Source organism: Caloenas nicobarica, chromosome 4 (genome assembly GCF_036013445.1).
Source record: "Caloenas nicobarica isolate bCalNic1 chromosome 4, bCalNic1.hap1, whole genome shotgun sequence".
In the NCBI taxonomy this organism is placed as follows: domain Eukaryota; kingdom Metazoa; phylum Chordata; class Aves; order Columbiformes; family Columbidae; genus Caloenas; species Caloenas nicobarica.
Genome location: NC_088248.1, coordinates 46,304,401 through 46,329,679, shown reverse-complemented (window position 1 = coordinate 46,329,679; position 25,279 = coordinate 46,304,401). Strand labels below are relative to the sequence as shown.

At 36.8% G+C, this 25,279-nt stretch overlaps 1 protein-coding gene across 5 annotated transcripts in view; it reads left to right on the top strand.

Annotated features, from left to right (window-relative positions):
* FAT1 (FAT atypical cadherin 1) overlaps window positions 1-25,279 on the top strand; it is a 110,870-nt gene that overhangs the window by 69,051 nt on the left and 16,540 nt on the right. For all 5 annotated transcript variants that reach the window (XM_065633179.1, XM_065633181.1, XM_065633178.1 and 2 more), the window contains exons 8-18: window positions 7,123-7,398; window positions 7,620-7,830; window positions 10,329-14,396; window positions 15,032-15,228; window positions 16,644-16,797; window positions 18,224-18,457; window positions 19,831-20,220; window positions 21,605-21,819; window positions 22,226-22,363; window positions 22,669-22,812; window positions 24,989-25,186. In XM_065633179.1, coding sequence (XP_065489251.1) covers window positions 7,123-7,398; window positions 7,620-7,830; window positions 10,329-14,396; window positions 15,032-15,228; window positions 16,644-16,797; window positions 18,224-18,457; window positions 19,831-20,220; window positions 21,605-21,819; window positions 22,226-22,363; window positions 22,669-22,812; window positions 24,989-25,186 — 6,225 coding nt within the window. The remainder of the gene's footprint in view (window positions 1-7,122; window positions 7,399-7,619; window positions 7,831-10,328; window positions 14,397-15,031; window positions 15,229-16,643; window positions 16,798-18,223; window positions 18,458-19,830; window positions 20,221-21,604; window positions 21,820-22,225; window positions 22,364-22,668; window positions 22,813-24,988; window positions 25,187-25,279) is intronic.

Sequence of the window (25,279 nt, the reverse complement as noted above, 5' to 3'; positions counted from 1 at the left end):
CCACCCCAAGATCTGTGGATGACAAATTGTACAATGTCCAATTAGAATTTCATGAAACTGAGCTGCTCCTGTATGTTGCGCATATAGAAACAAGGTTTAGATGATGACATCTCTCTATATCTTCCTGAGTACTTTCTTTCAGCTTCAGTAGAGGTAGAGGTTGCCAAACGCTCTCCAGAAAGCAGCAATCTCAGACAAAACAACTTTTTTTCAAATTACTTCTCTACTTAGGCTTCTTGGTGGTGGCAATTCTTTGCAGCTGGACTGATAAGTTCACTTTTAACGCAGAAGTCTTTTTGTGACACTACTGGAAATAACTCAAAGTAGGTTATGATATATATCCCTCCTGTTCTTTCCCATATAGTTTCTTTCCACCCAGCCCAGAATCTGAATATATTTGGAAGTAAGGTTTAGCTGAGGCTGGCATGAATGGAGCCATGAGCGTAGCAGAACTCCACTTTTATTCCAGATAGAAAGGAAAGGATTTATTTACTGATGTAAGACTGTTGGGTTGAGGCAGTGATGTGTCTGTGTTACCTGCTGCTATCATTGACCTACCCCTCAGGAGCTCAAAGAGCAGTAAGTGGTTTGCTCATGTCTTTTCTGTACCTGGAAATCTGTTATGAATGCAATTTCTTGTTGTTCAGCTTCCATGTAGTATGTATGTTTTCCTGTTTTCTTTCCTAATGTCTTATATATTGTCCTCTTTCAGCAAGATGTGAAGATGTTTCTTGTTGATGTTTAGGATTTAAAACAATCTTTATTGAGTTGACTGCATGTCTGTAGGCTTGATGGGTCAAATAGGCTAAATTCAACACCAGAAGATTGCAAGGGTAGCAGTTTCATTTGAGAGCTGCCTTTTCCTTTAATGGTGACAATAGTGAGTGATACTTTAGACCGTGAATCTCCAAACACAACAACATGTCACCCAGTCAGAACTTGCTGCTATCACAGCCATGGTGCCGTTGCTGCTGGTGCCGATAATCACCATAAAAGGTTTGGAGAATCCTGCTGTAAATTTATTGCTTAGTTGTAATAGAAATATAGAGCAGATTCATTTCTACCAATTACAAAATGCTGGATAGAAGGCATGACTTTGGAAAAAAAAAATTAGAAGAAACCCAAATCCAACTAAAAGAGAATTCCCTCTGCCAGGAAAGTCAGAAAGATAGCAAGAGGCTTTCCACACACACTTCCCCCTCTCCCAAGAATGCAGTCAAAAATGCCACCACGCAGAGTATGTTGGGGTGGCCTGGGGACTAGTAAAGGCTGTTTGTGGTCTTGATGACTGCAGATATTCTACCCAGTGCTGCTTCTTGTATAGCTGAATTTTTGTGGGCATCCCGAGCTGTCACAGTTAAACCATAATCTGTTTTGTCTTCTGGAACAACCAAAAATTGGAAGGTCACAAAAATACTTTAGCACTTACCCCTTCTCTTCCTCTGAGTTACACTATTCATTTAGTTCTTCTCAGAAGTGCACAGTGTAGCTTTTGTCCAATTTCTTTAAACGAATTTGTTATTTTAGCATTTTGTAAAGCTGGGTGAACATTATAAACATTTACCACAGCATTCTTCTGTAGAAGAATTGGAGTCTCAAATTTATCGTCTCTTATTTCTGCGATTGCTTTTTGTATGATTTGCTTTTGTGTCTTTCCTCTTTGAGCTGGAGTTGGCAGGAGCAGAGGTTGTGGTTTCTGTTACAACGGAGCACAAAGGCTTCATTTGCGTTGCCTTCCCTTTTCCCCTGCTTGTAGGATAAGCACAAGTTACGCTGTTGCTGTTCGAGTCTCACATTACTGAGGTGTCCAGATTGAGGAGTGTGGATTAGTTCAAACTCTGCAACTGTTGGTGCATGAACAGACTCCTGATTTTAACTGATTCTCTTATTTCTCTGTAACTGCTGACCCACCCAAATGGACCGATCTGTTAAGATTGCCCTCAGGACTATCGTTCAGTAGATGTATTTCAGATGAGGCTTAACTTCAGGGAAATTGAAGTTGTTTATGTGAAATCAAAGTTGAAGGTGGGATTCATGGCTGCCAGTGTGTAAATTCCCGTAGTCACTGCTGAAATAATGGTGATTAAAGTTTGAGTGTTGACGTTGTGTTGGATTCTTCTAAGAGGTGATAAACAGTTAAAATGGAGTGATAGGCAAAAAGAAATTCCAAATACTGGGTGCATACGTTAGGAACAACAGTATGCCATACACAGCTTTTAGCTTACAAAGTAGTTGCTGTAAACTTTGGAAGTACAGTAAACAATTTAACATACCTTGATTAATAGCAGATTAAGTAATTTTATATTTAATTTGAAAAAGGAAATGACATTTTCAACATATTGGGGAGGGGTGACAAGAAAGGAAAATTTTGTGTAAAAGCAGTGTATTAAATCTGACTTCAAACTAGAAGGCATTTGCTGGCCTCAGGCCATTAACATCTGTAGAGCATTTGACTCTTTGAGGACTTCAGTTAAATAGCTTTTTTGAAAAATACAGCAGCAGTAGGCGTGGAGGCTATTAGAATTTTGCATGCATCTAAATGCCAAATGCATGATGCAAAACAAGGACAAACAAATTCCAGGCCTACAGTAGTGGTGTTTGACAGATGACGTTAAGAGTTGACTAGTGTCACACAAGGAAGGAATATAATTTTAAAAAAAAATCAGTGTACTAATGTTCTTGGTTTATGTTTTTGCCTTACAAAGTAAAAGTTATTCACAGGCTGTAAGTAGCAATATGTGAACTATTGAGCTACTTTTTGGGGGGAAAAGAAAAAAAAAAATCCTGTTTTTTTTAGCTATAGCTGCAGTCATTGCTATGTCTATCAATTTTTTTTTTACTGGAAGTAATACTTAATATGGTTTAAAGCCAGTTGCAGCATTTTACCTATTGCTGTTCTATTGCAGAATATATTATCTTCTTTTATGCAAAATTTACATGGATGTTATGCTTTGGGAATACAGGACACAATATTCTTCACTGATTAAATGTGCATTTTTCTTGAGATCACCACACTGTTCCACAGAGACATTTTGGAACTGGAATGCAGCTGTATTATCTCTGGATAACATAACTTTTTGTTTATGAAAATTATTATAAACATGTCAATGTAACTATAATGTAATTATGAATTAAGAGAGGAGGAGATTTTAAACTCCACATAGAATCAGCAAATGCAAAATCAGAGGAAAACAATCCAAAGGAACATCATGTTTAAATATGACACACTGAGTATGTTGGCACGTATCTCCTCTATGAGTTACTAATAATCAACGCATTACTAGCAAATTTAGGTTTCACCTGCCAAATAATTAATAGTTTTCAAGTTTTTCTCCTAAATAATCCTGGGCTGCCATATAACCAGGTTGCATTGCTCTCGGTGAGATCTGTGGGTAGAGAGCAATTGTGCAACACAGCCCTTGCATAGCCTTGCAAAATGAGTCCATTTTCTTTAGTTCCAGACCATTTTGTTTCAGAGATCCTATTATGGTCTGTTAATGTCAAACTTATCTATGCCTCTTAAATATGCAACTTCTTTCTTAAGACATGATATTAGTATATTTAATTTGAATTTAATCTTATAATTTCATTGAGAATTTGTGTAGCTGTTTTTATTGTATTATACATGTTACTTCAGAGTAACACAAACTTCATGTGTTTTGTTCTCAAGTGCACAAACCCATATTTTTCTGAGTTGGTCTTTAAAATTCTCTTCACAGTTATTGCTTTGGGTGCCTTTCATTTAATTTGAAGGCCTTAACAGCTTACATGAAAATTTGTTCCTTTTAAATTTAAGATGAAATAGCACATCTAGAATCTGTCATGTAGCATCGGTAAGAATCCCTGTCTTGAAAGCAGGATTTCCTTAGTACAATTATTTAATAGTTTAGATTGGAAGGAGCCCCCAAGTTCATCTAGTTAAAACTCTTGCTCAAAGCAGAGCAAACTGTACAGTTGAATCAAGTAATGATGACAGGAATGCTGTCTCTTCCTGGACATCCTTTTATGTCAGTGTTTAATAACCCTCCTTGGAAATAATTTTCTCTTACATCTAATTGTAGTTCCCTTGTTGGAGCTTGTGAGTGTCACCCCTTGTCCTTTCACTGTGGACTAGGACTGCATCTACTAAAAAAGTTAGAGGCTTCTGTGTGTGGCTGTGGACACGTGTGTGCCCACATACACGCACATGCCACCCCCCTGCCCAGACCAGCTGGAGGTGGAGCTCAGCATTATCGACAACACGTTATATTAGGAATATTGCCATCTGATGTATTATTTTTTTTTTTTTTTTTTCCCCTTGCAGTTCATCAGGACCTGGGGGTGGCTCCCATCTTGTGTTGGTGATTAGTTTCCTTTTAGCAGCTTATTGCAGCACCACTGCTTTGCTAGTGTCCCTTTTTTCTTTCGTTTTGTGCAGGGTCATGCTCCCTATTGTTCTTGGTGAATAAGACTGAGGCAATATTGTAATCTGGGACAGGCTTTCCTCCTCCTTAATTGCTCTTTATATTTCCTGGTGATCTTGCTTACCCACGTGTTGTTTCACAGTTTCAAATAAACTTAAAACCCTTTTTATTCCTTACCTGACTTTTTATTCCATATCTGGCTTCTGACTCCTGAGATTCCACATTTGCCATCTTCAGCTCTGTTCCTATATTTCCTTTTATATGCTTGTCTTTTTTTATTGTCAGAGCGAAATTCCCAGTGAAAATAGTCTTTTTTGGTGACAATTATTTCAACTACCAGAGTGGGCAATATGCTTAGTGTTGGGGAGGAATTACCAATGTTATAATGCAAAGTTATCCCAAGAGTTCCACACCCAGGTCTTTGTGCTCCCAGATTCTCGCTGCCATTAATCCGTCTGCCTCGTGGTGCCTTCAGAGCTGGTCCAGGACTTCATTACTTAGATGCAAAAGTCTTCCTGTTGTTACTTAGAATAACATGCTTCTAACTGTCTCCCAAATTCCTCGTAGCTTTTGTAAAATATATCCAAGGACTGCCTATGTCTGTATGGAAGTTACTTAAATGTTTTCAGCCTGTATTAAAATTTACCATTAGGAAGAACTCATTGTATTGGAGGGTAGGTAGTAGATGCAACCTGTAATAATATACTTGCATCTGAAATAAATATATTTACGGATTGGTGTGATTCCTGTTGATACACTTAACACCTGTTTTTTCTTGTTATATATTTTAAGATAAGATGCTAGATTTGCAAGCTTGAAGTTGAGGAGGTTTTCTTTTCCTGCAGTGAGATGCATGGCATTTTCTTATTTACTACCATCATGGTTCACCTCATCTAGTTTCTACTGCATGCAGTTTGGTACCTTGTCAAAATTATACCTTTAGACTCCACCAGGATCAATGGAAATAAATAAGTATCTTCAAATAGCAATTTAATCCACCTATAGAATCGTATAATTTTTTTGGTTGGAAAAGACCTTTAAGATCATCAAGTCCAGCTGTTAACCATAGCACTGTCAACTGCACCTCTAAACCATAGCCCTAAGCACCACGTCTACAGGTCTTTTAACCGCCTCCAGGGATGGTGTCTCAACGACTTCCCAGGGCAGCCCGTTCCAATGCCTGACAACCCTTTCTGTGAAGAAATTTTTCCTAATATAAAATCTGAACCTCCCTTGGCGCAACTTGAGGCCATTTCTTCTCATCTTATTGCTTACTACTTGGGGAAAAAAAGAGATCAACACCCACCTCACTACAACCTCCTTTCAGGTAGCTGTAGACAGCGACAAGGTCTCCCCTCAGCCTCATTTTCTCCAAGCTAAACAGCCCCAGCTCCCTCAACTGCTCCTCATAAGACTTGTGCTCCAGACCCTTCCACCAGCTTCCTGCTGGCCACACTATTCCTGGTACAAGCCAGGATGCTGTTGGCCTTTTTGGCTGCCTGGGCACACTGCTCACTCATCTTCAGACAGCTGCTGACCAACACCCTTTCTGCCAGGCAGCTTTCCAGCCACTCTTCCCTGAGCCTGTAGCGTTGCATGGGGTTGTTGTGATCCAAGTGCAGGGCCTGGCACTTGGCCTTGTTGAACTTCATACAATTGGCCTGAGCCCATCAATCCAGCTGGTCCAGATCCCTCTGCAGAGCCTTCCTACCTTCCAGCAGATCAACACTCCTACCCAGTTTATGAAATCATAAGTACTTATTTTAAACATCTGTTGATGGCACTTAACTAATTTATATGAAGCAACTAACCTTCGGGTGGCTCTATGTGCAGCACATAAAGAACCTGAATTTAGCCATGTGTTCTTGGAGCTTTGCTGTTCACCTGCCAAGTCTTCTGTATTACTGTTACTCATCTGATGTTATCACTGGTGAAAGAGCAGGGTGGTGGCTGCGTGTCTTACCCTTTTTATACAAGAGTTTGATGCTGTGAAAGGCAAGTGGGTGTGCAGGGGTCTTGCGTGGTTTCAGTGAACATCATTGTTCACACAAAGAGAGCATTGCCTGCATTGCACAGAGATGAGCCCAACTGAACTGCTGTGGGAAAATGCAATTTGAAGCATCAGCGTTAATGTAACTCTTAACTTCAGAGAAGTTGCGTTGATGACCAGTTACCTGTGCTGAGAGTGTGCTACATTGCTGAAAAAGAGCAAACACTACCTGTGGTTCTTCAAAATAATATACTTTAGTGAGAATTCCACCACTTTTCTTTCTTAGGCTTGTAAATGTAAGTAACTGAAAGAGGATCATTATCATGTGAAGACAGGGTGGAGTGCAGTGCATCCACTGCCTTGGAAAACAACACTTAAAATTCCAAATTGCACGAATAAAAAGGATTTTTACCCACCCTGGGATCTATATTGAGATTTTTTTTCTTTTATTTTAAATCCCAAAATTATTTTTTCATCTTGTTTTAGACAAAAATAATTCCCTTTAAGATATCTTACCTAAGGCATTTTTGATCATATAGGTTTCTGGTTTGACTTCGAGGAAGGTGAGACATTTGGGTTTAGTGAGATTCTTCTTCGCTACACTTCTTAGATCTCTACCTTACCGTGGAAAAAAAAATATTGCAGTGGAATTATTTCAGTATTATGGTCTGATTTTTAATGTTTCCCAGATATCATGAATGCTTACCCCTTCCCATTGTATCATTTCAGGTGTACATCAAAGTTATAGACACAAATAATCACAGACCTCAGTTTTCTGCTTCAAAGTATGAAGTTGTTATTCCTGAAGATACCATGCCAGAGACAGAAATTCTGCAAGTCAGTGCCACAGACAGAGATGAGAAGAATAAACTGATTTATACTATGCAGGGCAGCACTGATCCCATCAGTCTTAAAAAATTTCGTCTGGACCCTGGAACTGGCTCTCTTTATACTTCAGAAAAACTGGATCATGAGACCATGAACCAGCATATTCTCACAGTAATGGTAAATAAAGCACAAAATGTTTTCTATAGACAATAACAAACAGATTTTTTTAAAATGTCTTTTAATTTGTCCCTTTAATTCAAACATTTATTTATATGTTTAATTTGTATGCAGTCTTTGTCTCTGTGACTGGTACACATTGAACCTTGAATTATTACTGGTATTTGATGGAACTACTGAAATAACAGTGCTAATTGCTAGTAATGTATTTACTGTTTCAGGTTCGAGATCAAGATGTTCCTGTAAAGCGCAACTATGCTAGAATCATCATTAGTGTTAGTGACACAAATGATCATGCTCCGTGGTTCACCAGCTCTTCCTATGAAGGACGGGTGTATGAGTCAGCAGCTGTTGGATCTGCAGTACTCCAGGTTACAGCATTAGATAAGGACAAAGGAAAAAATGCAGAAATTGTCTATTCTATTGAATCAGGTAAATTGACTTTCTTCCACCTTCAGTTTATTCTGAAACAATGCTTGTTGATAATTTGTTTCAGCTGTAGATGTGTAAAAAAACAGATCTAAAAAAGAGGGCAGTACAAGTCTGTGTCATATTCTGTGGCACGTATTTAAGATACAGCCTCAGAACAATTACGACTACAATGACAAATGTTCATCTCCCTCAGTTAGCCAGTTATATTATCCTTTAGATAGAATTGGACCATGTTAGTAGTAGTAGAAGAAAAAGCAACATTTAAACCCTTAAGAGGGATGTGTTCTTTAGAAATTACAGAAGCATTACATTCAGATCTAAACAAAGCATTATTTTATGATAATGTAGGTGATATTCTGTGGCATAGGCAATGCAAGGATTTGATGACAAGAGTAAGAGCCTGAGATAAGCGCTTTCATATTTAGCACAATGTGAAAGAAAAGATCTTAAAAATAACTTACCTATCTCCATATGTTTAACTACTAAATAGTCACGGGTTTTAAACTTTCTGATAGGTTTAGGGGTTGCTTTGCATGGTTCACTGTGGCTGATTTTAAATAGTGGGACTGCTATTCTAACTGAATAAAATATCTAAGAAATTCTGTAATAGCTGGCCAATTTGGCATTATGGCTCCTTTCAGATTGTAGGACAGAGAAGGGCATTAGGTGCTGCTGCTTATTTTCAATGTCTGAATTTGCCTGTAAGAATGCAATTCAAATGATGGCAACTTTGAATAATATGAAAACAGGGTGACGTTCACTGAGTTCACTTAGTAGATGGATGTCAGTTTGGTTCAGTCCTTTAAATCTAGATATAAGCCTGCTATTACCAAGGTCCTGAACTATTTAGGCACTATAACTAGAAAAAAAAAAGATATTTTAACATTACCTTTGTGCAGTACTACTTTCAAGATAGAAGGTAATTTAAAATAAAAATCCTAGTAACAAGCATAAGAAACTATCTATTAAAGAGAGCAGTAGGTAAAAAGTTATTCAGTTACTGTTGCATGCAAGATGATATGTGCAAATGCATTTTTTTATTTGACGTAAATTGCTTTGTAAAGCCTAGGAGTTGTTTACTGTAAATATTTTCCTTTTCTTCCTCTAAAGTGTTATTTTGGTATGAAAACCTACTTTAACACTGTATTAAAAGGAAGCTGTGACTATTGTACTCTGAAGAGAATGTATTTAACTGTTTCATAAGTTGCTTAAAATATGTTTGTTTTCCTGTTATTTGTAGAAATATTATCTTTTTACTAATGTCCATGAAACTTCTCTTTGCCTTTCCCATATCAGTAGTGCTTGTTTTATGAATGCCAAAACATGGCAAGGAAAAAAAAGTGTGTGCACGCTGTCTAGAATGAAGTCACACCCTGTTCTTTTCCTTTCTTCTAGTCTTTTGTAGAAGTAAATGTAAGACTTTCTGAGGTTTGTTTTACAGGACTGTGATGTACTGGGAGGTTAAAGCATTATAACTGATGTCCTAAGCATATGGAAGGGACATTCCTTAAATGTTTGTAATGGCTGCTTAGATTCGTAATGGGATATTCTAAGAATGCCACTGTGTTTAGAGCCTCCAATAAATAATAAAAAAAAAAGGAAACAAAAAAGCTCCAAAACCCCCACCATCTTGCCTACTTGTGTGCATAACTCAGAACTTCGTAATGAATTTTTCCATGCTGAGAACATAGCTTTAGTAATGTAATTTTTTAAGGAAGTAAAATGTTAAATCTTTAGCATATAAGCTGAATATTGTGGGTAGTGAAGTTCAGATATAAACTTGAAAATATAGAGAAAGCAAGTGTTTATCAAATGGTAGCCTGTAATCCTCAGCAGGTAGTATTTTTTTTTCTAATATTATCACAGGGGATAATTTGTCTATGTATTAAAATGAAGTTAGGAGAGATGTAACTATTCATCCAATTCAGAAAGATTAATTTTCATGGAGCTATTTAAATTATACATGCATAAGCAATTAAGGTTCACAAGTGTGAATTCATTAAAACACTTTCTTTTTAAAAGTAGTCTAGTTATTTTAGATCATAAGATGTAACTGGTATTCCACTAATGTTAACTTCTGAATATAATTTTCTTTCAGCTTTAGTAGATATTTAATTTGGCTAAAATATGAACTTGATGGCAAAGATTATTTGGTGAAAATACGTAATTTATAATGTTGAAACTTGCAAAATACTTGTTATCTTTTTGAGGTTTTAAAATGGAAAATTAAACAAATTTTTTGCATTTATTTTCAAGGCTTCTGTGGCTGTGCTCGCTGTTTTATGCAATTTTTCTACAAGTAAACTTAGAATTAGTGCTAACTCTTGATTACAGAAAACTTTCCAGAGAGGCTAACAAATATTTGTTAAACAAAGCTAAGAAACTTTAATATTCTCTTTGTTCTCATTATATGATGTCTTTAAATGTATAGCTAAATAAGCAGTCATCTTTTAATTTATGTATACCTTTTTCTTAATTACTTTTCTTTTTCTTCACAGGGAATATTGGAAATTCCTTCTTTATAGATCCCATATTGGGTATGATTAAAATTGCAAAGGAATTAGATCGTAGTAAACAGGAAGAATACGACCTGATGGTAAAAGCTACAGACAAAGGAGACCCCCCAATGAGTGAAGTGACCTCTGTGCATATATTTGTTACGGTTTCTGATAATGCTTCACCGAAATTCACAGCCAAAGAATATTCTACAGAAATCAGTGAAAGTGCCAGCATTGGCAGTTTTGTTGGAATGGTTACAGCATACAGTCAATCTTCTGTAGTTTATGAAATAAAAGATGGTAATATAGGTGATGCCTTTGCTATTAACCCGAACTCAGGTGTCATTGTTTCTCAGAAGATACTTGATTTTGAAACTTTGCCTATTTACACTCTAACTGTGCAAGGAACGAACATGGCTGGCTTGTCCACTAATGCAACGGTTGTGGTGCTTCTTCGGGATGAGAATGACAATACACCAATTTTTATGCAGGCTGAATACACCGGACTCATCAGTGAATCGGCTTCTATTAACAGTGTGGTTCTGACTGACAAGAATATCCCATTAGTAATCCGAGCTACAGACGCTGATAAAGAATCTAATGCTTTGCTTGTTTATCAAATTGTTGAACCATCTGTCTGCAAGTATTTTGCCATTGATTCTAGCACTGGTGCCATTCGGACAGTAATGAGTCTGGACTATGAGGAGACAAATATTTTCCGCTTTTCAGTGCAAGTACATGATATGGGGATACCACGTTTATATGCAGAATATGCAGCTAATGTTACTATTTATGTAATTGACATCAATGATTGCCCTCCTGTGTTTTCAAGAGAGTTGTATGAGACATCCATTTTGGTTCCAACCTATAAAGGCGTGAAAGTCATCAGCGTAAATGCCACTGATGCTGATTCAGGCATTTTTTCACAATTAATTTATTCAATTATTGAAGGCAACATTGGAGAAAAATTTTCAATAAACCCTAAGACTGGAGATATAACAGTACATAGTACAACTCAGTTAAGAAGCAGATATGAATTAACAGTGAGAGCATCTGATGGAAGATTTGCAAGCACTGCATCTGTAAAAATTAATGTTAAAGAAAGCAAAGCAAGCCAGCTGAAGTTCACACAGAGTTCTTACTCTGCAACAGTGCAGGAGAATTCTACAGAGGCAAAAACAATAGCTGTTGTTACTGCTGTAGGAAATCAAATAAATGAGCCTTTGTTTTACCATATTATAAATCCAGACAGCAGATTTAAAATAAGCCCAACTTCAGGAGTTCTTTCAACAACAGGAATACCATTTGATCGTGAACAGCAAGAATCTTTTGATGTGGTCATAGAAGTGACAGAGGAATATAAACCATCAGTTGTTGCACACATTGTAGTTAAAGTCACAGTGGAAGATGTAAATGATAATGCTCCATTTTTTGTCAATCTTCCATATTATGCTGTCGTTAAAGTAGACTCTGAAGTAGGCCATGTTATTCGACGTGTCACTGCACTAGATAAAGATACAGGCAGAAATGGAGAGGTGCATTACTATCTCAAAGAACATCAAGAACATTTCCAAATTGATCCCACTGGTGAAATCTCACTGAAGAAGAAATTTGAACCAGACACAGTAAATAAGGAGTATCTGGTTACAGTAGTGGCAAAGGATGGAGGAGACCCTGCTTTTTCTGCTGAAGTTGTAGTCCCAATTACAGTTATGAGTAAAGCTATGCCAATTTTCGAAAAGCCTTTCTACAGTGCAGAGATACCAGAAAACATTCAGCTCCATAGTCCTGTGGTTCATGTACAAGCAAACAGCCCAGAAGGACTTAAGGTGTTTTACAGCATCACAGATGGAGATCCTTTCAGTCAGTTCACCATCAACTTCAACACTGGTGTTATAAATGTTGTTGCCCCTCTTGACTTTGAGTCTCATCCAGCCTACAAACTGAGTATTCGAGCAACTGACTCCCTAACTGGGACGCATGCTGATGTGTTTGTAGACATAATAGTGGAAGACATCAATGATAATCCTCCTGTGTTTACAGAGCAGTCTTACACTGCAACCCTTTCTGAGGCATCTGTCATTGGAACATCAGTTGTACAAGTGAGCGCTACAGATGCCGATTCTGGAACAAACAGGGGGATTTCCTATCACTTGGTGGAGGATAATAGTGAAAGTCATGACTACTTCCACATAGATAGCAGCACTGGACTCATTCTTACTGCAAGAACTTTGGACTACGAACAGTTTAAACAACACAAGTTACTCGTAAGGGCCATAGACGGTGGCATGCTGCCCTTGAGCAGTGATACTGTTGTAACTGTTGATGTAACCGATCTCAATGATAACCCCCCTCTTTTTAACCAATTGCTTTATGAAGCTAAAATTAGTGAACTTGCTCCCCGAGGGCATTTTGTGACCTGTGTGCAAGCTTCAGATGCAGATAGTTCAGATGTTGACAAGCTGGAGTACTCCATTCTGACAGGCAATGACCAAAAGAATTTTGTAATTAATAGTAAAACTGGTATTATCACCATCTCAAACCTACGCAGACAGGCACTAAAGTCACATTATAATCTTAATGTGTCCGTTTCTGATGGAGTCTTCAGAAGCTCAGCCCAAGTCCATATAACTGTAACTAGTGCCAATATGCATAGTCCTGTTTTCAGCCAGAATGAATATGAGGTTGAACTAGCTGAAAATGCTCCATTGCGTACTTTAGTGACTCAAGTTAAAGCAACGGATGAAGATTCTGGTACATATGGCCACATCACTTACCACATTGTGAATGACTTTGCCAAAGACAGATTTTATACAAATGAGAGAGGGCAGATATTTACCTCTGAAAAGCTTGACCGTGAAACACAAGCAGAAAAAGTAATTGCCATTAGTTTAATGGCCAAAGATTCAGGAGGAAAAGTTGCTTTCTGTACTATTAATGTTATACTTACAGATGACAATGATAATGCTCCTCAGTTCCGAGCAACAGAGTATGAAGTAAATATTGGATCCGATGTTCCACGGGGTACTTCTGTCATTAAAGTCTGGGCATCTGATGCCGATGAGGGTACAAATGCAGACATCACATATGCTATTGAAGCAGAGTCTGAAAATGTTAAAGAGAATTTGGAAATTGATTCATTGTCTGGTATAATTACTACAAAAGAAAGCTTAATTGGTTTAGAAAATGAGTTTCTGACCTTCTTTGTTAGAGCAGTTGATGGTGGATCCCCCAAAAAAGAGTCAGTTGTTCCTGTCTATGCTAGAATACTCCCACCAGAAGTGCCTCTTCCAAAATTTTCAGAGCCGTTTTATTCCTATGCTGTTTCCGAGGACATTCCAGTTGGGACTCTGATAGATGTTATCAAAGCAGAGCATAATCAGACTTTAGTATATAGTCTGATTAAAGGGAACACTCCTGAAAGCAATAGAGATGATTTTTTTGTGATTGACCGACAGACTGGAGCGTTGAAACTTGAGAAGAATCTTGATCATGAAACGACTAAGTGGTACCAGTTCTCAGTTCAAGCACAGTATGCAAGTGAAGATTATAATGTTGTTTCCTCAGTAGAGGTAAGCATTCAGGTAAAAGATGCAAATGATAACCAACCAGTTTTGGAGTCCAATCCATATGAAGCATTCATTGTAGAAAACATGCCAGCTGGAACAAGAGTCATCCAGGTTAAAGGAACTGACTTAGATTCAGGACTCAATGGGCAGGTTACTTACAGCTTGGATCCTTCTCAAGAGCTAGACACTATAGAGTCTTTTACCATAAACATGGAAACTGGCTGGATTACCACTCTCAGAGAACTTGATCATGAGAAACGAGACAAGTACAGAATCACAGTGGTTGCATCTGATCGAGGTGAAAAAATTCAACTGTCCTCTGTGGCTGTGGTTGAAGTTACTGTTACGGATGTGAATGACAATCCTCCACGCTTTACTGCAGAGATATATAAAGGAACAGTCAGTGAGGATGACCCTCCTGGTGGGGTAATTGCCATCTTGAGTACAACCGATGCGGATACAGAAGAAGCCAATAGACAAGTTTCCTATTACATTACAGGTAAATCTTTTTCAGTAATGTCAGAATAATCATTTGAGTGGCCTGGGAATGATGTGCAATACAACTTAATCTTACAAATTATTGAAAAGAGGTAGAAACTATAGAGCTGCAAAGAAAGAATGTCTTAAAATGAATATTAAAAACTTAAGGCGAAAAAATAGTTTTAGAAAACAGGTCTTTGGCTTTCTGTTTCACGTGTGCCTTGCTTAAAATGCTTTCCTACATTTGTTGTTCATTTATATATCAAGTTTTATTTTAAAACGTACTTACACTGAAATTAGTGATGTAGTTAAAGAACAAACAAAATAAATTTCACAAAATAATAGACCATTAATTGCCAGTGGAGTACTGTATTGTTTTTGTTATTTAGCATATGTCTTGATGTTATGTCTATAATGCTACATGAATTTCTACGTGGATTTTCATAGATTCTATTGGCTGCGGTTAAATTTGTTGTATGAGCATCTACGGCTATTTCTATAATACCTGGACAATGAAGCTATTCCCCTATAAAGCCACAGAAAGTGGCTGCTTATTTGCATTTACACTTTTTTCTCTTTAGCCAAAACTTCATGTCGACAGAGTGGCAGTAGCAATTTCTAGTCTTTAATTAAATGTTTCTTCTTGTATTTCAGGAGGTGATCCCTTGGGACAGTTTGCTATTGAAAATATACAGAATGAATGGAAGGTCTATGTCAAAAAGCCTCTGGACAGGGAAGAGAAGGATAATTACCTTCTAAATATTACAGCTACTGATGGGACCTTTGCAACTAAGGCTGTGGTGGAGGTTAAAGTCCTTGATGCTAATGATAATAGCCCTGTTTGCGAAAAGGTAGGCACAATCTTGTATCTTCTGTTTCCGGTTGCTTCCATACGTAAAATGTAAACTTTCCCTGAAATTGCTTCTCAGGAGACCAACAAATAGCTATTCCTTTTAAGTTGGTAACAGAAACTTGGACTATTACCATAGAATGCTGTCAAAGAAAAGTTATTTCATGGACAAGTTTCTTAAGTAAAAATCCAAAGAAAATTCCTTGATGTAATTTTAACAGTTTGTGGATATTTTAAGAGTATGAGGAGAATTGTACATTTCTTTTGTGTTAATGTGTAGTTCTCCAAATGGAATCGTTTCAGACTGCAGCCATTAAGAGTTCATGTGCTCTATTTTCTGAAGGAAGCCAAGTCTTGAAGAAGGCTGCATACCATCACTTAGTTGATGTATTTGTGCATTTCCTGTGATAAGAGTTGAAAAGACTTAAATATTATCCTGCAGTTGCACTAAACAGCACCAAAAATCTGTAATCCATAAGTGTTTTCTTGTTATAAAGCTTTCTACCTTACCAGATTTGAGAGTCTGCAAAAGTGGACATGAAAAATAAAGAACGGAAAAAAAAGAGGGGTGGACCCTGTGGGAGTGAAAATGGCCTTACAAGGAATCCCTGGGTTTCCACAGGCAGCAATCTTTTTTTTTTTTTTTTTTTTTTTTTTTTGCTTTAGCACATTTGGACTTTTCGTAGCCATGTTGTTGAACTCAGATATGATGTAAGCAAGTGGAAAGGCGAAATCTTATATTGTTCTGGGAAGGTTCAAGTATACAGTGAGCATTTGATCTTAGTCATCTTAGTCGATGTTTATGTTGGTTGCCTGTACATAAATGATTGTCAGTGTTTTTAGCTTTTTTCTTTTGTCAATATTAGTATTATAAGGCTCAGTCCTTCTAATTTAATGCACAGCCCTGACATGGATGAGCTGTAAGAGTGCTTAGTGCCTTTACAATCTGTGAGGTTTTTTTGTAGTTTTTATTTAAACTGGAAGTTTTTATTTCACGGCATTATAAGAAATTGATCTGGCATTTTTCTAGAGTGAGTCAGACCTAGAAAAGATGATTTACCAAAAGAGGAAAAAACGAAATTGCCAAAAATGTATAATTCCTATTTGGAGAATGCATTTACTTCTCAGTTTATCAGTCACAAGTGTTCAGAGTTCTTAGCCATGCAGTGATACTCAACAGTTCCTGTTCTTGCAGTATTAATTACCTTTCTGAATAATTTAATAAATGCGAGGTAATTAATTAGAAAATCATACATTCTTTTCATTTTCAGGTATTTCATCCTCTGGTTCACTTCATATGTTACCAAACATTCAAACAAGATATTATCTCATCTATCCTTCCTTCTTCCCCTCCCCTTTCCAAGCTCTACTTACTGCATATGTCTAGTCTTTCAATGTAATTTTAAAATCTTGCAGGCTTTATACACTGATTCTGTTCCTGAGGACGCCCTTCCTGGCAAACTGATAATGCAGGTATCTGCCACAGATGCAGATATTCGTTCCAATGCAGAAATTACTTATACACTGCATGGCACAGGAGCAGAAAAATTCAGGCTCACTCCAGACACAGGTAATAATGCTTTACACATTATACAAAATTCCAGTCATCACCTTGTTTTATAAAATGTTTTATTATAACATTAAGACATACATGTCAGTACTTTAAGCCTTCCATTAAGGGTTAGTTTATTATATAACTGTTTAAAATGTGAGTTTCTACTTCACAAATACTAGTAATATACCAAATAGAAGTCAGGGAAAAGGCAAGTATTTTAATGTATGAGGAACTAAAGAGTAAATAGGGTACTTACCCCAAAGCTAGAAACGTCCATGCTGAAGTGACTGGAGTAAAAGTATGCGCTAAATTTTGTACTCTTTATATTCAGTGTAGTAGTAACAATAATGGTTTATAAACTGAAAATATCTTCTTTCAGATTCTCTTTGCCATCATTTGGTTTGGCTTATTAAATGGGATGAGGTTAGATGGAACTTCAAATTTCCTTTTCATAGTAAACACTGAAAGTGCCTCCAGTTTTACTGGAAGCATTGTATAATATGAGATGAAGTTTTAACTTGTTTGACTTTGATTTTCATGGCATTCATGTCTTCTGGATTATAATATAGGCCAAAACTGATGCCCAAACCTTGTGCTTTGCAGGCTGTAGTAGGCAAGCAGTAGGAAGGGAGTAGTAAACAGTGTAGAAAAATTTAAATACAATAAATACAAAGATATAGTGGGAATGTGAAGAAGATTAGGATACTTCAGTGGCAAAATGAAAGAGAAGGATCTTCATGGGTTTTTTTGACTTTGAATGTCACCTGTGTGATGAGCTAGCATGTCGTTACATAAATTCAGAATTAGTAGGGCTTGAATACTCATAAACAATAATTCAGAATACTATTCTTAAGTGGTTAAAAGGAGACAATGGATACACTTTATTCCTGTCATAGTGTTTTCTGTCATGCTGGAAAAAAGTATGTGCTAGACTTCTCTGTAGCAGCAAGTTCTATTTGATAGTGTGGATAATTCTGTTTATTAATTGAATGTTAGAGGAGGAGAATCAGCTCAATGGCTGTAGAAGGAACATAACTAAATAGCTCAGGAAGACCGCATGTAGATCTTATCTTGCATTTTGTTAAAGGCAAGAGTTCTAATATTTTAATTTTCTTTACACAAAAGCACAGATTCATGCATGTATGCACATTCTCTTTCTGCAGAGTCAGGTAGTCTTTAGCTAATTTCATAGGCATTTGAAAAAAAAGGCAAAGGATTTTAGTATTTAATCTTTTAAAGCAGAAAAGGCAGGCCACTGACAAGCTTTACCCAAAGTGGAGCTCATTAGTGCAGTACAGCTGTTGACTTAGCCACTAATGAAATTATCCTCAAAAAGAAAATGGTGTACTTTTTCTGAGTACAAAAATTGTAGAGGAAAACATGTGAGAGATACTTAAGTCTTGCAACTCACATCAACTTATGCGTGTTATTATTTTTGTAGGTGAACTGAAAACATCAATGCCACTTGATCGTGAGCAGCAAGCAGTTTATTATCTTCTAGTGAAAGCCACAGATGGAGGAGGAAGGTTCTGCCAAGCAAATATTATTCTGACTCTGGAAGATGTGAATGATAACGCCCCAGAGTTCACAGCTGATCCTTACTCCATTACAGTATTTGAAAATACGGAGCCCAAAACCCTTTTGACGAGAGTCCAGGCAACAGATGCAGATGCAGGTATGCATTCTTTGACTAATACTTTTGTCACTTTCTCAAAGTTACAGTAATGTTTACTTAGTCTTATCCCGAGAGGTGTTAAGTCAGTCAGTGGAACTGACAGGTGTTCAGTACCTCTCAGGATTAGACTCCTGAAAGATAAATCATGTAACACCTGACTTCCATGTGTGAGTAGCTCAGAAAACATCCTTTTTGTGTCTCTGCAAAAAAGATGAGAGAGGAGACAGACAAAATGTTGGATATTTTTAGTGTGATAAGCTGTTAATATTATGATGGGTTATGTCCATCCTTTTAAGTAAAAGTGTAAGTAAAAGCAATATCAAGCCATGTCTGGTCATGTAAATGTGCATTCATAGATTTTTGAATGTGTGCTTCCCAGGATAGCCATTGCTGATCATACCATAAAGAGAACCCTTGTTGATTGTAGCTTTCTGTATTTGCTCCCCTGTTAAGATTTTTGCTACCTCTTTATCTTCACTGTTTGGTTACAAGTATTTAAGCAAACATGGACTCAAAATGACATTAGAAAGAGTTTATTCTTCGGGTTTTTTGTAAGGAATACAACAGCATAAGGTCTTTTTAAAGGTGTATGCTTTCCATTTATAATCAGTTTATAAATCAAATAATATTAATTAATAGTTGCCACAGTCTCGTGAAACAACCAACCTGCTTCGTGCTGTGGTAAAGCTAGGTTGCTGAATTGGAAGGTAACAGGCAGATGTTCTCACACTTTACTAGTCTTCGAGGCTCAGGAGGAGCAAGATGCTTGGCCCAAAAACCTATGGGGTTTTTGTTGTGTGTGTTTTTGGTTTGGTTTGGGTTTTTTTGTTGTTGGTTGGTTGGTTTTGGGTTTTTTTGTTTGTGGCTTTGGTTGGTTTATTGTGGTGGTTGTTGTTGTTTTTTTAATAGAGAAACGTTGCCAGAAATTATGTTCCTGTTAATTCTGGGACATGGCTCTTAAATAAACTTATTGGAATTGAGTCTAGTTATTTGATGCAGCCTAACTCTCCCGTATACTCCCATGTTATTTATAAGCCTGCTAAGCAGATGCTGTTGTTCCAAAGTTAAAATTAGATTTATGTTACTAATCATTTCATATTAGCTAGTACTGTGACTGAAGCAGAACCATGCTTCATGGGTTTTGTGTGGCAGAAAATTGGTGCGTTGAAGTGTTAGCCTAATTTTTTAAAGCAGTTTACATATTTTTGGAAAGAATTCTGCCCTTCACAAGAGCCTTTAACTCTTGCTGAAATTTCCTTTAACATGAGTGATAATATTTAGCATATGTGTTTTATTTTTATAGCTATCAGATCTGTTATTATGTTGGTGTATTTTAACAGGTGCTTCATACTCTAATTGTTTTCAAAATGCAGGGATGAACCGTAAAATCCATTATTCACTGGTGAACTCTGCAGAGGGCCAGTTCTCTATTGATGAATTTTCTGGAATCATTCGGTTGGAGAAGCCTTTGGATCGGGAGCTACAAGCTGTGTACACTCTAACTTTGAAGGCTACAGATGAAGGTTTACCTAGAAGACTGTCTTCAACAAGTAGTCTTATAGTTTCTGTTTTGGATATAAATGATAATCCACCTGTATTTGAGCATAGGGAGTATAGTGCAAGTGTATCAGAGGACATTTTGGTTGGAACTGAAGTTCTCCAGATCTATGCTGCAAGCAGGGACATTGAAGCCAATGCTGAAATCACATACTCAATAGTCAGTGGGAATGAACATGGAAAATTCAGCATCGATTCAACAACAGGTAACAGATTACAACTGTAAATATGCTTTAGGCTAACCAAGCACAGTGCCATACTGTGTTCTACAGTAATTCAGCCAAATAGGTTATGTATAATATGTATGCTTCATCCTGGCTGTAAAGCCAGTGATACTGTCCACCCATTTCGCCAGCATGCTTCCTAGAGGAGTGCAGTACAATGTAGAACAGGGACTTTATTGCTGCTATTTATTGTTACTTGGGTTAGATTCATTTAGCTGGCAAGAGTAGGGGTTTCCTAGCTGGACTATTCGCCACCTGGGGGCAAAGGGGGTGGAAAGACATAGTTCTGTAATGATAGAAGCATAATAGTCTTTTCACAAGAGCTATATAATCAGAATGAGTGGCCAGAGCTGGTAAAAGAAAGATCGGAAATTCAGTTGATTGGAAAAACTAGTAATTGGTCCACAAAGACAATAATTATAGAGGGGTCTGATATGGCATTAAAGGGAGGTTGGAATATTCTGTTCAGTCATATAACCAGCATGACAGTGGAGATTTTAGGCTTACATGTTAGTCAGATTTAGTCTCAGGAAGCATTTAGGTTCTGTGGAGAACTTTTCCCTATTAATGACAATTCTTTGTTAAAAATCAATATACACCTCAATTCTAGTTTTGTTTTCTTATATAGTTCTTTTTCTAGAGTTAATTCCTAGTGACGTGTGTTGTTTTTAAATAAGTTTTCTACCCAAAAGTTAATAATAGTTAATTATACCAGTGTAATTGAAATTACAATTCTTCTAGCTGCTTTTTCCAGTGTGCACACTGGTACTATGGTATAGAAGTAGTTTGCCAGTTTAACTTCTTCACATATTAGAAAGAAGGAAATCCATTCCACTTTTCCAGCAGCAAATCAGCACGTATGTTAGGGACTACACTACCTTAACTATCCAATTAAAAACTCACACTTTAACTCTGATATTTCTATAAATCAAAATTCATGGACAAACATTTCTTTCACTACCTCTGCATACTCCATGCCTGACATTAATGCTGGTTGCAAGGAAAGTCAAGTTAATGGTCGTTTCATATTTTTGGTTAATTTTAATTGAAAATTTTTTAAAAGACATTTTCTAAACAATTTTTAAATTTTACTTCATTTTTTTTTAATTTAAAAAATGTGAGCCAGGTGGTTTTGAAGTGTGAATCCGTTGTGGTAATGGCAGGAACTTCTCATCTTTTACTTTTATGTGTAAAGCCTGATCATTTCACTGTGTAGCTCCAGCTTTTTACAGTGATAAATCAAGCCCTGAAGAAGCTGAGTATTTGTCAGACCAAAACCAAGAGTTGCAATATATAATACTATGAGTAATAGCAGAGTATGCATGAGGTTTTTGACTTTTTTTTTTTTTCTCCCCCCCTTCCGTAGGAGCCATTTTTATAATTGAGAGCTTGGATTATGAAAGTTCTCATGAGTACTACTTGACAGTGGAAGCCACAGATGGAGGCACACCTTCCTTAAGTGATGTTGTAACAGTGAACATTAACGTAACAGATATCAATGACAATACTCCAGTGTTCAGCCAAGACACTTACACTGCAGTAATCAGTGAAGATGCTATACTTGAACAATCTGTCATTACAGTACGTATGGTGGTTGTTTTCCTTTGAAATACTCTGTCACGACAATCATGAGTTTTAGTCTTGAAGCAATACATACTGATTTGAAGATGGACGTAAATGGATAAGTTTGCCACTGAGTGAATTGAAAATTTATTTTGAAAAAGTTTCAGAACCAGGGACTTGAGATGCTATGGGAAAGCAGATGATATTTTGTGATATATTTGTGTTCTCCTTGTGAGAACATGACTTAATTTTCAGAAGAAATTCAGGGAAGTGATGTTGGTGTGTTCTGTTCAGATGGCATTTCTCCTGCGAACTGTGAAATGTGTTAGACCAAAACAGTTGTGCTCATCTTCAGGATGAGTTTATCTGAAAGATGATAAAGTCTATTTTGACCTGTTTTAAACGAGACTGTAATTTCTCTTAGGTTATGGCAGATGATGCCGATGGACCTTCAAACAACTGCATTCACTATGCAATTATAGATGGCAATCAGGGAAATCCTTTTACAATTGACCCTACTAGGGGTGAAATAAAAGTGACTAAACTTCTAGACAGAGAAAAGGTAAGGTTTTTTATGCTTTTTGAGCAGCTGGGATTAATTTAGCTGTATTTAATCGATGACCACCATTTTTTTGGATTATATTTGTGTATTCCCAAATTAAGACAACTGTAACAAAATGAAAGCATCTATTTATGTCCACGCTTTTTGGGGTGGGGGGCATCTGTGGCAGGAAGACAAAGGATTAAATATATGAAAGCATGTTTTATTGGGGGGTGGCACTAAAATATTTCTTCCTTAAAAGGAAAGCTGAGTTTGTTATTCTCTGCTCCTCAGTGGATGTTTGAATTTTTTTAATTATTTCTTAGATTTCAGGATATACCTTGACGGTTCAAGCTTCAGACAATGGAAACCCACCTAGACTTAATACAACCACAGTTAATATTGATGTTTCTGATGTAAATGACAATCCTCCAGTATTCTCAAAAGGAAACTATAGTGTTATCATCCAGGTAAATACAGATAGTGAAGTAATCAAATCAATAATATTATAGTAGTGTTAATTTGTGACTTGTCAAATTCTGCAAGATATGATAAACCTAATGCTTCAACTTTTCTGTATTTTTAATTATTTAAGGTTATCAGTGAGACTGCTTATCTGAATAAGTGTTAAGGGTTACAAAATTCATATTGTGCAGTCTATTTAGAAACTTATGTTGCAAGTTGAGTGTGTTCTTTTTTGTGTACTTCATGTGTGTACATGTATATACATATTATGTATTGCATTTATGTTTATAACATTCTTAGCATCATACAGATCGGTGAAAATACATAATAATTTTGCTATTTCTTTTTAATCTTAGAGTTACTGCTTTAAAAGAGATACTTTAGGTACCTGTGACTGTGAAGCAATTGCTGTGCATGCTGGCACATAGTTGAAGAGTTAAATCCTATTGGCCTCCTCTGGGATCAGAAGGAGTTAAAACAGGAGTAGCATTTCATATTGCTACATATCAATCCTTTGACTAATTTTGCACCTTAGAATGGTAGTAATGGGTCAGATTCTCAAATGGCTGATGTGTACTTGCCTGATTGAGAAAAGTTCCTGCTAAAGCAAAGATAGCAGAGGCAGCAGCTGTGCGTCTTGTCTTCCCAAATCCAATAGAGAATAAATGGAAGGGAACAAAGGAATTGCTTTAAGACCTTTATACTGGGAACATGAGTGAGCTCAGTCCCTTGGGTCCTTTTGCTGTTGCTGGTGCCTGACCTTGTACAATAGATAAGTGGGGATCAGACAATGTTATTCGGTGCACTGTACCATCCTAACACACCCCCTCTGTTTGAGACCGCATACTTGATTTGTAAAGGTAGCTTTCCGAAAGAGGACAAAATGATTCATCTCTACCCAACATGTATAGAGTATGCAAGTAATATGTCCTGGATCTTACTTTTCTTTTTAACAGCAACAGATTCATATATTTGTGTGCCGTCAAAGCTATTTTGCTTTCCCCACTTACAGTCTTTCTTAAACTGAATGTTAATTAATGTATCCCCTAAAACTACAGACTGTATCCAATGTGTGTAATGTTTCCCTTACTCAACTAAAAAGGAAGACCTTGTGTTTTATAGCTCATTCATATCAGCCTGTCCTAGTATGAAGGTAGCAGAGAAGAAGGTGGAGGAGTTGCCCAAGAATGCTGGTGTGCATTTCCTGATATATTTGAGATGGACATACTTGGACACAGTTGGAAATGTGCTTAGCTGTTACAAAAATCAAATTACTTTAGATATCCAGATGTAAATATTTGTATTTTAAAATGATGGTCCTTGTCTGTTTTGCTGAAGGGGGGGGAAAAGCTTCAGCTGCAATATCTGATAATTAACCTGACTTATTCTCTCGAAAAGAAAGAGTATGCTTGTTATTAGGAGGTTTTGCAACTGTGAAAGAATAGCATTTTGTTATTGTTGTACTTCACAGTAATGCTTCTACTTTTTATTGCATTTAAAATATGTATATATATATAAAAAACCTGATAAATACAATATAGCACAAATATTCTGGGAGAGGTGTTAAAAGTGCTAGATAAAGTTGTGTGTGTGTATCAGGTACATGATAAACCAAAGTATGTAAAGTGTCTGTGAAACCTCAGGCATCCTGTGTGATGCAAACTTGAAGGGATTTTGTCATGCAAATTTTAAAACATGGATTTTGTATGTAGCAGCCACAACTGTAGTCAGAACACTAATTAGGGACTCAAGGGGTAAGGTGGAGGAGTGTGTTTTTCTAGTCCTCCCAACAAAGGCATTAGATTATTCTCAACAGGTGTTTTAGCTAAATTTGAAATCTTTGACTTGCTAATTAATCTGCAGTAATTGTAATTAGACCAAAAGTGGAAAATGTAAAGTTTCAAGCCTGAGCTGCTTTTAAAGAGATAAAACAAAGTTTAAAACCCCCAAAGTTTAAAAATGTACTGCCTTTCTCGCTTCACTATTTTCATAGTTGTTCTGAGAAGGTAGTATTTTTCCTTAAATAATATTTTCATTCTGATTTCTCTTATACTGATAAACTGGTTTGACAGTAATTTGATGTTTGTTTGTTTGTTTGTTTTTCTGTTGTGAAAAAAAATCAACGTCAAGCTATATCCTCAATTATAGTAAAACAAATGTAATTGTATTATGCATTTACAGGAAAATAAGCCTATTGGATTTAGCGTGCTACAGCTAGTGGTGACAGACAAGGATTCTTCTCACAATGGCCCTCCTTTTCTCTTCACCATCCTGAGTGGAAATGAAGAGAACACTTTTCAGATTAACCAGCAGGGAGTACTGACAACAGCTGCTGCTCTGAATCGCAAAGTGAAGGATCACTATTTACTTCATGTTAAGGTAAGATGCACTGGCTCTAGGTCTTTTGTGTTGTTAGTATAAGTATTTAGTTAACTTGTCCCACTCATGCCCAATTTACCACTTTTTCCTGCC